The 17,148-nt window shown below is 36.3% G+C and overlaps 1 protein-coding gene across 7 annotated transcripts in view; it reads left to right on the top strand.

The window, feature by feature from the left end:
• The window catches only part of FUT8 (fucosyltransferase 8), a 178,288-nt gene that overhangs the window by 147,591 nt on the left and 13,549 nt on the right, over positions 1 to 17,148 (top strand). For all 7 annotated transcript variants that reach the window (XM_036434118.2, XM_045579651.1, XM_045579646.1 and 4 more), the window contains one exon: positions 14,562 to 14,808. In XM_036434118.2, the coding sequence (XP_036290011.1) occupies positions 14,562 to 14,808 (247 nt within the window). The remainder of the gene's footprint in view (positions 1 to 14,561; positions 14,809 to 17,148) is intronic.

Here is a 17,148-nt window from a genome sequence, read left to right as displayed (position 1 = left end):
GGCTAGAAGTTCAAAATGAGAGTGCCAGCAGGTTCAGTTCTTGGTGAGTGCCTTTCCTGTCTTGCAGGATGCCTCTTGCTGTATCCACACTTGAGAGAGTGAGGAAGCTCTGGAATCTCTTCCTCTTTAAGGGCTCTATGCCCATCATAAAGGCCCAACCCTCATGACCTCAGCGCAACCTAATTACCTTCCAAAGGCCCCTCCTCCCAATGGCATCACATGGGGGATTAGAGTTCCACATAAAAATTTGGGAAGGACACAAATATTCAGTTCATAACAATAGCTATACCATTTTGCATTTGCATCGGCAATGAATGAAAGTTCCTGTTGCTCCTTATCCTTCCCAGCATTCCATGTTGCCACTCAGTGTTTTAGGTTTTAGCCATTGTAATAGGCATGTAGCTGTATCCTGTTTTAATTTGTAATGTGCTAATGATCTATAATGTTAATCATCATATGCTTATTCACTGTCTGTATGAATTGGTGAGTTGTCTGTTCATCTTTTGTCCATGTTACAATAGGGTTCTTTGTTTTCTTATTGTTGAATTTTAAGAGATCTTTTTATATTTGAATTTAAATCCTTTAGCAGATATGTTGATACTGATTCTTTCCTTGGTCATGTTTAGCCTACTGATAAGTCCATCAAAGGCATTCTTCATTTCTGTTACAGTGTTTTTTTATTTCTAGCACTTAGTTTTGATTCTTTAGTAGAGTGTCCATCTCTTTTACTTACTCATCTTTTGTTGCATATTTTCCACTTTTCATATTAATCAGAGTTCTTTTCAGTTCCCAGACTGATAATTCCAAAATATCTGCCATATTTGAGACTGGATCTAATGGTTGCTTTGTTCCTTCAATCTATTTTTTTTATTTTTATCATTTAGCATATCTTGTAATTTTGTTGTTGAAAGCTGGACTTGCTGTATCTGCTAAGAAGAAACTGAAGTATTATAGATAGGCCTTTATTGTCACATTTATTTTTACTGGCTAGGAGGTAGGCTATCTTAACTGATAGCTCTAACCATGGTGTCAGATGCTAAGTTTTCTTTTAGTATCTTTTTTATTGCACGGTTGTTTTTAGATTTTCTTGAAGATTTTTTAAATAGGCAGTTCTTTTAGCTGTAATCCTTTGTTACTACTCAGTAGCCTATATTGATAAGGTGATATAGTATGTGGGAAGGGAAGTATTAGGGGTCTGTCTTTTAGAAAACCTGAGGTTGGTATATGCCTTCTCCCAGATTGTTAGGGTTTGGTAAAACCTCTTCAGTAGGTTAGGCTCTGGTAAAACAGTTTTCCTTGAAGACAGGTCTTACAGAGAGGTCTGTTGCAAATATACTGAGCTAATATGTGAAAATTATCTGAAAATGAAAAAATACAATATGTTTTATTATAATTATAATAATGATCACAAACAGCAATAACAAGGGATATGAAAATATTAGTTTTAAATAACAGTTTTGTATATTATGTTATATAAATATCCTAAGTGATATTCTTATAAATTATTTTCATTATTCATTTTAAGTTAATATACTATAATGTGAAACAAATAAAATTCTGAAAGGAAGGATAAACTTTGTTCTAGCAATAAATAAAACATGCCCAGCATAATTTTCAGTTTCATCAGGCTCAGTACATCATGTAAAAATTAACTGTAAATTCTGATATTTAATAACTAAAGTATATTCTAGAGTATTTGTAACCCAAAGATAATTCTTTTGTCTTGGAAACCTAGATTCAGCTCCCTGGAAAAGTGTACAATGAAATCATAACAAAAAAAGAACCAAAAAAACAAAAGCAAGAATATTATTATCTTTCTGAGTTGTATGCTAGTTAGGTACTGCCTTTATTTAAGAAATTTTTCTGGTTTCTTAGGTAACACATACATGGAAATGATACATTATTACTTGCTAAGCTGTATTTATGTAATACTTTTATTCATATTTTGTATCTTAAGGCAGTAAAACTGATGATAGTCTCAAATCTCAAAATTCACCCTTAACATTGTGGTTGTAATGCTGAGTGGTGGGCTCATCTACTGACTGACTATTTCCTACAGGAGATGGTGGCATCCATGCTAATTATAATACTTAATATATTAAATTTATTTATTTAGTTAAACACTTATTTTGTGCTTTCTATGTGCCTGGGATAGTTGTGTTTCTGACGCAACAAGATGAATAGTTTAAGGTTTACATCCTCATTTCAAACTTGAGTAGGAGACAGATATAAACAAAAACAATTATTATAATACAGTTTGGTAAATGCAGTGATAGTACATACACGCATGGTTCTTAAAATTACGCTATTTTCTAAGAGTTGAAATCCTAAAATTTTAAATCTCTGAAAGCCAAAATTTTATTATATACTGGTTATTAACTTCCCACAGCATCTAGTAGCATCCATTTGGGGAACAGAGCCCTTGCTGTCCTCTCTCTCTCTCTTTCTCTCTCTCTCTCCACACACACACACACACCCCTTATCCTCTTAACTTTGTACTGCAAGAAAAAAACATAATAGTTTGTTGGTACACACACAAAAAAAAATTCTTTAGAGCCAAAATGTAACAGTCTTTTTGTGCACTGAAGCCTAAGAATGGCATTTTGGGTCACATCACTGATTCATTTAGTTCAATACCCTGATTTAACAGTGATTCTTAGTGACATTTTGTGAGAGTTATAGTTGCCATTCTAGTGCCAAAGTCTAAACATTCACTTAGCATTTTTAAGATTTTTAAAGTTCCACTGACGTGAATAAAGCTAATGATTATAATAAGACTGAAATTTGTTTTGGAAAATATAAAATATTTATATTTATTGTATGATCCATTTTAGGTGCCATCAGTTATTATATCCTGAATTTGGGATCATATCATCTATCAGGAGTACTTTAATTTAAAAAATATATATGCTTTTATTGATTTTGGAGAAAGGGAGAGGGAAATAGTAACACCAGTGATGAGAGAGAAGAATTGATCAGCTGCCTTCTGCATGCCCCACTAATGATTGGGGATCAAGTCCACAACCCAGGCATGTACCTTGACTGGGAATTGAGCCATGACCTCCTAGTTTATAGGTCAGTGTTCAACCACTGAGCAGCACTGGCCTGGCAGGAGTACTTCAATTTTTAAAATTTTTATGAAGAAATTGAAATTTATTTTTTCTTATTCCTAAATATACCACTGAACAAATTAAAGGAGAAAATAATTTTTAATGATAAAAGTAATTTAGATTAAAAAATACTCTTGCTTTAATGTTTATAGTTGAAAATAAGTATGTAAATAGATAATAGGGTAAGTGGTTATAAGCTTAATAAACCTCTTTATGATAACATTGCTTCCAGATCCTTTGTTCTGAAGTAGGCTGTTTCTTCTTCATGAAAAGCTTATTATAAATTATTAGGAAATAAGCCTGTCATAGGTTGGTTTTAATTTATATTCTCAAGTTCTGAAGGTATTATTAACTCTTAACCACGAGCTTTAAGTTGAGTAAAAAGCACCCAAATTGTTTCATACAAATAATTTAAAATTGAGATAAGCTGCTTTAGCTTTTATTGCTGTTTCTTCTGGGATTTCAGTACAAACCCAAAATGATAGTGAATAAAATTGTTTTGTTAAGCCACAATTCACAGTTAACTAATTGGTTTATATGGTCATGTATGCTCAACATTTGAAGTTTATGTCCTTTACTTAATATTAAATTCCTAAATCTAGTGCATATTATAGAGTGATCTAGATTTTGGCTTCTTCTGAAACTTTAAAGTAATAAGAGTGAGGATGGATAACACTTCAAATTCTGGAGTCATAATGTCTGGGTTCAACTCCTGTTTCTGACTGTTAGCTGGGAGACCTTGAAAAGATTACTTAACTTCATCTTGAATAGGGTAAGAGAATACTCACCTCATCATGACTTTGTGGGTTAATTAGAAAATATATAGAAAATGTTTAATGTAGTACCTGGCATGTAGTGTTCAGTAAATGTTCTTAAAGTTGCAATAGTGAGGTGGGACTAGGACAGGGTGGATGCAGGAACTATTTTAGAAGTGGCTTATAGCATGGGTCATGGAGGAGTAGAATACTTGGAAGGAACAGACTCTGGACCTTCATCCCTGCCCAGGATTTTATGATTTGGGGTGAAAATAAAATTACTGTAAAATGATGGCTTCTGATTTGGAGATCTACCAGGTAAGACTCCGTAGCCTGTTGATAGATAAACATCTAAAAAGATGTTGTATATGATGAGGAATAGTAGATAACCTTCTTGGCAAGGTGGTGACGGAATTTTTTTGCAAATTTTGGTGAAGGTTCTAAAGAAGGTTGGGATGATACTTTCTCTGTTTTAAGCATCAACTTAAAATGTCATGGGAACCATAGTGTAAAGTATCAAATCTGTACAAAGTATTAAATTTTTTAAGCAATAATAAGCAAAAGACTGCGTCTCCTCATCGCCCACATCTCCTTACCATTTGCTACATTTATCTTTCCCTTTCACATTCTTCTCCTTCCCATGCTCTGTTAGGTAAGGTTTCATGTCTTTTGCCTCAAAGATCTTTTTCTTTTTTTATGGATATCCCCTGCTCTTCCCCCAGTTTAACCAAAAAGGGTAAAATAGAGGCACTTTTTGAGCAATGTCTTTATAGTATTTATCTGAGCTATGCCTCCAGAGGCTATAGATTGTCAAGTATTAGCTCTCTTTCTAGTTAGGTAACAGCTCAGAAGAGGAGAAAGGGAGGGTCAGGTGACTTTTACCTGATTGGCAGCAGCAGTGACAAAAGGAGCAGTAGCATGCACATAAAGCCATCCCCTACTGCTCATCTTCTTTCTTCCGTGATGGAGGAGGAGGCAGCTGGGAGAAAAGACGTATTCTGCAGTTTGAGGAGGCAGGAAGAGTTAAAGATGGGAATAGTGGCAGGTGACCCTTGGAGCTGCTGACACTTTGTGGATTGGTTTTGCTCGCAGTTTGAGGGAGATTGCTGCCCCAGTCCCTACCTTAGTAGGCCGAGATGCTTGTCTGTTTTATCAGCATTTTGCATAATGCTGTACAAGGTGCTGCACTTGATTAATTGTCTTTTCTCCTCAAATCCCACAAGTCTTAACTGTTTTGTTATTTCCTTTTTCCAATATGACTCTGTATCTTTTTTTTTTTTTCCTCATGGTATAGCCAGATTTTCTAGTGATAATTCTTGTATCTTAAGAAACTAGGATTGACCTTTATGCTCTCATCAGGAAACCCAAATTAGGTCTTCCTGATTTACCATAATTGGATCGTAACTTACCAGAGAAATTACAAGTATTATAAATCTAACACGAAATGTTGCATTCCAGCTCTCCAGCTATGTGCTAATCACAGTGGCAGCTGTAAAATTCCCCTTAAGCAATAGGGAACGCAGCATATGCCTAGTGACTGATCTGCCCTGTGAGATCCTGATGGCACACCTGCTCACCAGTCATGTCTTTCAGGGATTTTCAAGGAATTAAAAGGTCATTATTGCTGTGAGGTCCTCCCTCCTGGTATTTCTTTCAGGAGATATGACATGTGATGAAGGAATGAGAGGAATATGAAAGTGGGATTGTGATTTTTCACAAGAGGGGGTAAGAGAGGTTGGGGTTTGGCTCTTCAGTAATTTGATGAAATAAAGCCTATCTTTCTTTCCACTCCTCTCTACTCTCTTGTTTCTTGCCAATAAGAAAAGCTTTTCTAGGATTCTTAAATAAAAATATATATATTTGTGTGTGTGTATATATATATATATATATATATATATATATATATATATATATATATATATAATTGATTTTTTACAGAGAGGAAGAGAGAGGGACAGAGAGCTAGAAACATCAATGAGAGAATCATCGATCAGCTGCCTCTTGCACACCCTCTACTGGGGATGTGCCCACAACCAAGGTACTTGCCCTTGACCGGAATCGAACCTGGGACCTTTCAGTCCGCAAGCCTTCACGCTATCCACTGAGCCAAACTGGTTTCGGCTATTCTAGGATTCTTTAGGATCCTTTGGGTTGGAAGAAGGTACTAAGTTAGAAGAAAAGACTAAATTATTAAAACACAAACAAACAAAAAAATCCCCTAAACCTCTAGCCATGGAGTTCTTAGGGCCTATACAATCTAAATCATCAAAGAAACTGTTGATAGTATTCTCTTTATGAGCAAACTGTCTGTGGACCATATGAAACCATTTGGCAAAGTAACATACTAGTATATGTATATAAAAGTTAAATGACTAAATTTGTTTCAGATACATTAAGAATGACTTCAGGGAGCTTTCTGTTTAGTGGAGTGAGGCAAGCAAAACTCTTTGATCTTTTTACTTTTGACCCTGCCCTGCTTGCCTTATCCTGGTCTGCATAACTCACTAAGATACCACATATTTTCCATTAGCTGTTCTTTTAGTCCCCTTTCCAGAATTCAGTTTGTCAGAATCTCATTGAGGTCAGTGAAACCATGAGTCTAGTTGCCTTTGCAAGACATTTTTCTTTCTAGTAAAAGCAGCAAGCACTTCATAAGAGTGCTGCACAATTATTCCCATCGTGTGATATGCTAATTCTTAAGAATGTTGCTAACACTGCACTGTGTTTCATATGATTGAATTTAAAACTTTCACTCGGTTGGTTGAGGCTTCAAACTGGCAGGAATAACAGTCTTTTGAGTTGTTGCTTAAGTAGAATTCATATGGCAGGCAGCAGTTGCTCGTTCAAGTTCAAGAAGAGATCAGCTGCAGTGGTTGAAAAACAGAAAGTCTAACAGATGTTCAAGTTTTAATAGTATATCTTTTCTTCATATTTCAAATGAGAACAGAGATCAGTCATTAAATGAGGGTATAAATATTAATGTTATCATTGTTAAACCCAAAAGAACAGACCTTGCACATTTGTGTGATTTTTTTTTTAATGGCTATCATTTGTGTTCCAGTAAAATCAACAAAGCTCCCCCATGCCTCTAGAGATCTCATGACAGCTAGTTATTATAGATTGCAGTCTTGATCTCCTTTTACTTTTGTCTCCTCTAACTAGTTTCATAGAGTTTAGTAAGAATTTAATCAGAATCATATTTGGCCACACAGAGTTAAAGAAAATATAAATTCTAGAAGTTCAGATAGTCCAGATATAACTTAAGGATACTTTTTCTTTTTCTTTTTTTCCATAATATGAACTGGAAGTGTTACTAGTTTAGACAACTTACTGCTATTCTGTGCTTTTAGTATAGAAAAGAATTTTGGGTCAGGTGAAGTTAGTGATGATAATTTTATCAGAACTTTCAGATAGCTTGGAGTCACTGCTCTTCAGTTTGAACATTTGTTAAATATTTTGAAAAATAGCTGCTCATTGTTCTATTAACTATGGTAAAGAATATGAATAAATTTTACTTTGGGCATATATTCTTATATCTAATATATTTGGATATATCTTTGACTCACTGAAATATGGGGCACTTTTATGTATTTTTCAGAGGCTGTGTTACTTTGGCAAATAACTTCTTCCTAGATCAAACTGTAACCAGCTTCTTGAGAATTATGCGCAATTATTATGCATTAGGTTTCATGCTCAGCTTTCTTCAGCCAGTACCTCAACCTTAAAATGACTCAGGGAGTAATATACTTTTATTAAACCCATTTTGATGATAAATAAGGTGCTATTATCAATGCCATTTTCCAGATAAGAAGAAACTGGGGCAAAGTTAAATATAACCCAGTGGTCGGCAAACTCATTAGTCAACAGAGCCAAATATCAATAGTATTAATACAACGATTGAAATTTCTTTTGAGAGACAAAATTTTTTAAATTTAAACTTCTTCTAACACCACTTCTTCAAAATAGACTCGCCCAGACCATGGTATTTTGTGGAAGAGCCACACTCAAGGGGCCAAAGAGCCACATGTGGCTCATTAGCCTCAGTTTGCTGACCACGGATATAACCTATTCAAAGTCACACAACTAAATGATAGAGGATTTGAACACCAGTTTTTGTGACTCCAAAGTCTATATTCTTAGTCACTATGCACTACAGTCAAGGTACTATTTAAATAAGCATTCACCTTATTATATATTCTTTTTTAAAAAATTATTATTTTTGCTTTCAGAGAGGAAGAGAAAGGGAGAGAGAGAGACATCAATGATGAGAGAGAATAATTGATTGGCTGTTTCCTGCACACCCTACACTGGGAACTCGAAACCCAGGCATGTGCCATGAGTGGAAATCGAACCAGGACCTCCTACTTCATAGGTCGATTCTCAACCACTGAGCCATGCCAGCCGGGCTTCCTTATTATATTTTGTTTGCTGGCTCTCCCTGCTCCAGCCTCAAATAGGGCCATGTGTCTCAGCAGTTGGCATAGTCCTTGAAATGGCTGTTATGTGTTATGACACCTAGCAACTATAACCATTCAAGTCAACCATTAGGAAAGGAATTACAATTTTATTCTTGTCTTGACTCTTCACCTATGTGGCTCAGTTGGTTGGCCATGTGCACAAAAAGGATGCCTGTTCAATTTCCAGCCAGGACACATACCCAGGTTGCGATCTCAATCCCCGAAGGAGGAGTGCAGGAGGCAAACAATCAATGTTACACTCTCAAATCAATGTTTATCTATCTATCTATCTATCTATCTATCTATCTATCTATCTATCATCTATCTATCTATCTATCTCTCTATCTATCTATCTATTTCTCTCTCCCTTCCTGCCTCTTTCCCTCCCTCTTTCCATTTCTTTCTCTGTCTCTCTCTCCCCCTCTCCCTTCCTCTCTCTAAAAATCAATAAATATATTTAAAACAACAACATTCTATCCCTCTCCTCCTATTTGGGGGAAGTCTGGGCCAATGGAGGATTGAGGAAAACCTCTTTATGAGTGTTGAGTTCAGAAAGCAAACAGCTTTCTTGGTTTCATAATCTCCAAAATGTTACTAACAATCCCTTCCTCTCCACAAGAGAAATTTAAGTTCTAAATAGTGATGTCGTATTGGATATTTTTTTAAATTGGCAACACTATTTCAAACCTCAGCCTCTACAGTTCTGAGCTCTCTGAGTTCCGTTTTCAGGAGAGTTTCCCCTCCTGAGTTCTGCTTCTCTCACAAGTCAGTGATATCATTGCTTAGTAGCAACTGAAGAAAGAAGACTGTAACTGCAGAAGAAATCTCATGGACTGGGAGTCAAAAATCTTCCCTACTCTTGAAACATATTTTGTTATAGCAGAACGTGCTCATTTATGGTGGATGTTCAGCTTCTGAAGCCCTTTCTATAGAGTAATAACTAATTGATTAGCTCTGGGGCCAGTATGTCTGTCTTATGTCACACAGAAAGATGACAGAGTAATGCTTTTAAATGGGGCTCTTAGGAATTGACTAGGAGGGAAGGTGCTTCTGTAGAAGTACTTGCATGCAGCTGTGGAAATCCTTCCTTCCAAAGAGCTGTCTGTGGCCCTGGCAGAGAGCTATTTGTGTATAACAAGCCTTTTGAGTATCACCTGCCCTGAGCAAAGAGAAATAACTTTATAAAACAGGATTATTAACAAGAGGAGGTAGTCTTGAAAATGAGTTCCTGAAATAATTAATAATGATCATGTCTGTTCCAGTTGAACTGGGCACTCAATTTTGTAATGGCCAGGCTACTTTGCACTGATTCTTTACTAATGAATAGTGTATGACTTACTTGTGCATGTCTTATATATATAAATCAGTCTCTTGCTGGAAGGTTGATATAATACTATTTTTAACAGTAAAGTCTTAAGAGAAGCAGGGCACTCTTGATTGATCAAACGGGCCATACTTAAGTGATTTTAAAAATACATATATAATATTATATGATTTATGACAACTGTGTGTGTGAGTGTGTGTGTGTGTGTGTGTGTGTGTGTTCCAGAAAGCAGAATATAATGTTAAGTAATGAAGTTAGCTCTAGTGTCTGATGCTAGCCCAGTTATTAGCTGTACTAGTATTATCTTTGAGAAGTTCATTTAGCCTCTTTGTCTATTTCCTCTGTAAAATGAGGGAGTTTAAATAAATCTATGTTTTCCAAACTCTGAAACTTATAACAGATTACTACAGATTATTTTAGGTGGCATGTGAGATAATTTCAGGCAGTTTCCTGATAAAGTACTAAAATAAATATTGAATCACAGTTGAGAAAGTTATCCCTTTTCAGTCTTATTGATTAGTATGTCAGAGACAAAGTCTCAATTTGGTATCACGATACATGTAGTATAATAGTTCCTTAACGCTGGATAATTCTTTGGGGACAGAGGTGGATGGGGAGAGGTACTGTAAATCCTTCATTTCACATGAATTTCCATATGTGGGAAGTAAATTCCATTTCTTAGAAGGGAAAGTACAGACATGCTTATTTGCTCTTTGTGATTGCCTCATTTCCCTTCCACTTGCAGTGGAAGTAACATGCTATACAACTGGTGAGCTAGGGCAGAGGCGCCAAATGTGACTGGCTTCTCTCATGGCATGACCCATTCTCAGAACACATATTCCTTCTCCTCCACTGTGAAGTAGGGCTTGGTTAACAAATTTTGCTTAGGATTTGGTAGGAACTATTAGGAAACCTATGAGACCATAAATAGAATGAAAAGGAAAATAAAAAATCCACATTCTCTAATTCATCTTATTGGTAATCAGGTTGATACATTTTGATTGCCATTTTATTCCTCTCCTCATGTCTCATTTAGATTTAGACATAGGAGATGTAAGGAGAAAAGCAATTATTACCCCTTAAAATCTCACTAACAACCTCCTTTTTTAAAATAGAAATCTGGCTTGAGCACCGTGCCCTTTAATAATATGTATGTATTTATTTTAATAACATGGTTTTGTTTTTAGTGAAGTTATATTTATAGTTACCATCTATAAAATAAATTCATTTTAAGTTTTAAAAAGTGAATTTTTAAAACATTAGTGCAGATGATACATGGATATGATAAAAACTATTGTATAAAGGTGGTACTTAATGACTAAAATTTAGGAAGTACTAAATAAGATTATCTATAGGATCTATTCCCAATTTAAATTGTTTCACTTGTGTATTTCAAGATAAAAAATGCTGTGTGGTAAACTAAGTAAAAGAAGGGACATTCTAATAGAAAATGTACTGTTATTTACTTTCATTTTGGAACACATCATTATTGAGGAAGCTGAACTTTGATACTATGCCTGTGTGTGTGTATATATTGTTTTATATATATATATATATATATATATATATATATATATATATACACACACACACACCATTTTCTCTTATTATTTTACTAAACAGTGAATTGATATCTTTTTGATAATATGATTTTTGGTGATGATGTTTGAAAGCATTCTAGTTCTGGGTGAGATTTTTTTAGCAGGAAATCATAGAGGCAAGAACCAGTCATCACTCTATATTCTGCCTAGTATAGTGTCTGCCACATAGTAGTGTTCAAAAAATATTTGAATGAATGAGTGAACAAAGAATAAAATAAAATTGTTTTGAAGGTCTAGGCGTAGTTTTCATTTCTTTCTGAAAGCTGTCAATAAGGCTATCTGTAAGGAAATGATGCCTGGGGCAGTCATGTAAAGGCAATTTAACTTTACTGAGAAGAAAATTACAAAAGGAAGGTAGCCTCTACTAATTTTGCTTTTGTTTATGGTAATATATGAAAGGCTAGGGTCTTACTTTTTTTTTTTTTTTTTTTTTTTTTAATAAAAAGAACTACCTTTCTCCTTTCCTCATTTTTTTTCTGATTCATATATTACTCTCTTATCTCCACATCAGGGAAAGTACCCCAATTTTTTTGGCCTTCAGGAGAGTATTAGAGTTTAATTCAAAATGTGGTTTGGCTCAATGGATAGACCATCGGCCTGCAGACTGAAAAGTCCCAGATTCGATTCCGGTCAAGGGCATGTACCTTGGTTGTGGGTACATCCCCAGTAGTGGGTGTGCAAGAGGCAGCTGATCGATGATTCTCTCTCATTGATGTTTCTAACTCTCTATCCCTCTCTCTTCCTCTCTGTAAAAAATCAATAAAATGTATTTTTTTAAAAATGTTCCTACACATGCTTAGTTACAGTTTCCCATATAATAAACTTGCCCAACTTTTTCTTAACTGGCACTCTAGGTGAACTGCCATACTGATGGTAAAATTATTTATTGCCATTTTTTTTTTGCAACAAATGTCTTGTTTCAAGGGCTTTGTTCTAAGAATCCTGAAATGAGTTGTACGTATCAAAGAGAGAATATTAGCCAAAAGTTTTTAATTCTTAGTTATTATCACCGACTTTCTAATAACTATACAGTTGGTTTGAGTGATTTCATTGCCAGATTATGTAATATATTTTAAAACATTCTGCATAATGCAGAAAAACAGAATTTGAGGATTCTGTATTTCTTCTGGTGAATACATTTTAAATGTATTCTAGGATTAGTCTCTGTAAGTAAATTCTTTAATAGTTTAGTGATTAACTGTGATTCTAATTCATTATACATAATTAGAGACCCAGTGCACGAAAATTGTTCTTGCCTCCCAGTAGGATCGGACCTAAATGGGCAGTCGGACATTCCTCTCATAATCCAGGACTACTAGCTCCCAACTGCTTGCCTGCCTGCCTTCCTGATTGCCCCTAACCGCTTCTGCCTGCCAGCCTGATTACCCCCTCACCACTTCCATGTCAGCCAGATTGATTCCTAGCTGCTCCTCTGCCAGCCTTTTTGCCCCTAACTACCCTCCCCTGCAGACCTGGCCACCCCTAACTGTCCTCCCCTGCAGGCTTGATCACCCCCAACTGCCCTTCCTTGCAGGCCTGGTCCTCCCAACTGCCCTCCCCTGCTGGCCATCTTGTGTCCACATGGTGGCAGCCATTTTGTGTGTTGGAGTGATGGTCAATTTGCATATTACTCTTATTAGATGAGATAAAGGCCTGGTGCATAGGTGGGGGCCAGCTGGTTTTCCCTGAAGGACGTCCTGGATCAGGGTGGGGGTTCCCTTGGGGCATGAGGTGGCCTGGGCGAGGGTCCTGTGGTGGTTTGCAGGCCGGCCATGCCCCCCGGTGACCTAAGCAGAGGCCCTGGTATCTGGGATTTATTTATCTTCTATAATTGAAACTTTGTAGCAGAGGCCAAGGCAGGCCAGGGCTGCAGGAGCTTGGCTTCCTCCATTGCCGGGACCAACCCAAGCCTCCTGCTTTCTCCAGCTCTGTGGCTGCCACCATTTTTGTTGGGATTTTTTTATCTTCTATTATTGAAACTTTGTAGCCTTGAGTGGAGACCTGGGCCGGCTAGGGTATATGGGAAACTTGGCTTCTTTCATTGCCGGAGAAACCCAGTATATTTATTCTGGTGAATACATTTTAAATGTATTCTAAGATTCTATAAGTACATTCTTTAATGGTTTAATGGTTAACTGTGATTCTAATTCATTATACATATTATAATTAGAGGCCCAGGGCATGAAAATCATTCTTGCCTCCTGGTAGGATCCTCTGCTCTCTCTGTGGCCACAGCCATCTTGGTTGGGTTAATTTGCATACTCAATCCTGATTAGCTGGTGAGCATGGCTTGTGAGTGTAGCAGAGTGATGGTTAATTTGCACATTACTCTTTTATTAGATAGGTTGACAACATCTTAACTTGAGTTATCTTTTATGTTCAGGTTAATACTTTTTGTTAATGAAAATTTAATTCAGTACATTTTATATTTATGAAATCTCTCTGCCTGGTATCTTTGTGTCTTCTAGTTATTATTATGTGATCTTTAATATGTAAATTAAACTTTAGGAATGCTGGCTATTACTTTTCAGTTCTTCTCATTAAATTAAACTTTAGTAATGCTGGCTATCACATTTCAGTTCTTCTCATTCATTATAATATTGATAGAACAGTAATATTAATGACATTAGAAGTTGGATTCTGAAACTAATCACTATCTATATAAATTAGTATGTAATCTCTATTGTAACTTTAAATCAATATCCAGGTAAACACAGATTCTATTGTTATCATAATCTTGAATATAATAGGCCTATTTTGGCCAAAGAATAAAAAAGACTTTATAATAATCTAATTTTTTTCTTAAAAAGATATATATCCTTGGCTTATAATTGTATATCTTCAGAATCATTTGCTCTGTCGTGAAAGTAGTACAAGAGCCATTTGCACTACTTTCTCAAAGCTGCAGTTTTGAGAATACTTATGTCTAATTATAAAAAAAACTCAACAATTATAAAAAAACAGAACTTGGCCTGGGTGGCTGTGTCAACTGGCAATATGGTTATTCTCTGATGAGCTGCTTTGAGTTCTGGATACCATTCTTATCTGGTGTGGAGGTGTTGCTTTGGCAGCATATTATGGTAGAAAAGAAAAGATATGGACTTGAGAGGCACACCAACCCAAATGTGAACTTGAGCTCTGCCACTTGAGTACTAACAGGTTGGGCAAGTTACTTAACTTCCTTGGTAAAGTGAAAATTACACTCCTCTAGGGATGCTATGAAGATGAAAGCACCCAAAGTGAGTTCTTGTTAAATGGCAGTAGTTGTATGAATAGTGCAGTGTGGTGATGATGATGTTTTGATGTTCTTTCAGGTGAAATAAACAACAGAGATGTTCAGGTGGTCGAGCTTCCCATTGTGGACAGTCTTCATCCTCGTCCTCCATACTTACCCCTGGCTGTACCAGAAGACCTTGCAGATCGACTTGTTCGGGTTCATGGTGACCCTGCAGTGTGGTGGGTGTCGCAGTTTGTCAAATACTTGATCCGCCCACAACCTTGGCTGGAAAAGGAGATAGAAGAGGCCACCAAGAAGCTTGGCTTCAAACATCCAGTCATTGGGTGAGAATCTGATTTGTTCCTCATATAGGGATGTGGAGTAGCAGGTATATATATCTTTACCATATATTGGGAACTTTACAATCTATAGTTTAATTTTCATTGCTCCACTCAAAAAATGGGTTCTAAAGTTCACCTAAGGCCCCAGGGAGATTAGTCTTCCTTTGTTTACTTAGAATGGCTGAGTCATCGTACTTTGTCACCCTTGTTTTATTTATTTACTTAACAAATGTATTAAGCCCATATTTCTGAAATTAGCTGTCTCTCCAGGGGAAACCAGCAAGGTGTCGTTTTATTGGGAGTATTTTGGATATTATACATGATCATGTCATACCCAAACAGGCCATGAGATGAAGCTGTCACATGTATAGCTTTCCGATTTCACCTTATTCTTAGGCTTCATGAATTGCCACGGGTGATTATTTTGCTTTTTTTATGTTCTGTTTTCTTTTCTGTCCTGGAAGCTATTTTGAGAATAAGGATATTATTTGTACTGTAAGGTAATGCTAAAATTATTATTTAAAATGAATCTTGACCCACTTGGAAGTTACAATATGTATATGAATTCAGTATGGTGCTTATGTTACCGGAGATATGTCAGGAAATCCTTGGAGTAAGAAATATCCAAAAGAGCATTTGCTGACAAGTGTGTACCCCTATACACACAAATAAAAAGTTATGGGGAAATGAGTTTTCATAGGTCCTGATGCCAGACTTCACACTATGGGAAATGTTCTTTGCACAATGGCAAGAATACTGGACTGGGAGTTAGGTGGCATGGGTAATAGTCCTGACTTTTCTCTATTTCTGGGCCAACTTACCTAATATTAGTATTGTGTTTTGATTTTCCCATCTGTAAAACAGAGTTCCTACTAAACTTAAAATACCTGCCCTTAAAATTATGAATTTGATAATATTAGGATTAAAAGAGGATTGGGGGGGAAATGCACTGTAAAATATTATTACCTTTCAGAGAGACTAATACTGAAAATAGACTTGTGGACTGGACTATGGCATTCTGTTACTTATGCTGTTTGTGATAAAGTAAGCTATTGATTAATATTAATATACAGAGGCCTGGTGCATGAAATTCGTGCAGGTGGGGGTGTTTTTCCTCAGCCTAGTCTGCACCCTCTCCAATCCAGAACCCCTTGGGAGATGCCCAACTGTCGGTTTAGGCCTGACCCCGGCAGTCAGACATCCCTCTCACAATCTGGGACTGCTGGCTTCTAACCACTCGCCTGCCTGCCTGCTAGCCCCTACTCCCTTTGCCTGTCAGCCTGGTGGCCCCTAATTGCCTCTGCCTTGGCTCCCACCACCGTGGCTTTGTCTGGAAGGAAGACCCAATGACCGATAGATGTCCAGTTGACATTGTCTAATTAGCATATTACTCTTTTATTAGATTGCTGATTCACTCACTTATTTGCAAAGCATATATTGAATACCTGCTACTGTGGGGAGCAGCGATTAATTTTTTTTCAAATGGCTCCTGGTTCATTTTAGCCTGTGGGATAAGAGACTTACATAACTGACATTATATGAGGTAGAGCATGATAAATACCACAGGAGAAGTATTAAAAGCCTTAAAAGAGGTCAGGGAAGGGAAACATACTTCCGTCTGGATCGGAAAAGGCTTCACAGCTGCCGTGTTTGAACTGTATCTTAAAGATGGAGAAAGATAACATTGTAATACTTACATTACCAGAATACTTCCAACTATATTACCTCATTGATCCTGTAACACAGTCCTGTGAAGTGGGCAAAGATAATTATTTCAGAGGTGAGAAAAGAAAGGAAAGAGAATCTCTGCCGAAAGTTCCAGAACCTTCTTAACTTGGGCTATCCTGTAGTTTTACATACCAGAAAGCAACCTTTATTAATTTTCCATAGACCATCCATCAGATGGAGAGTTGGCCAAGTGTAGAAAATTGAAGTAGCACAGACAACTAAGTTATTTGCAAGTGAGGTGGTATGCTGTAATGAGAGAGGAGTGCACTAGGACTTAGGAATCTGCATCCCATCTAGCGTACACCACTAACAAATTTATGTGACTTTAGGCAACTTACTTACTCATTATGGGCCTTCATTAATTGTTACCCATTCCTCATTTGTTATAAACAAAACATTAGATTAAATGAATTTGTTTTTACTGACATAATACTAAACAGATTTTTGTATCTACCTATCATTTATTCATTTTGTTTGTTGAATTGTGAATAAATAAAAAAAATTAATATCTAATAGTGAAAATCAGTCAGGTACACTAATAACTTGTACTTTTGTGAAGACTTGGGTTAAAATGCCTTATGTTGTTTTTTTAAAAAAAATATTTATTTCTTGAAT

Source organism: Pipistrellus kuhlii, unplaced genomic scaffold, assembly GCF_014108245.1.
Source record: "Pipistrellus kuhlii isolate mPipKuh1 unplaced genomic scaffold, mPipKuh1.p scaffold_m20_p_1, whole genome shotgun sequence".
NCBI classification, from domain to species: Eukaryota; Metazoa; Chordata; class Mammalia; order Chiroptera; family Vespertilionidae; genus Pipistrellus; species Pipistrellus kuhlii.
This window is presented reverse-complemented; position numbering and strand designations above follow the sequence as displayed.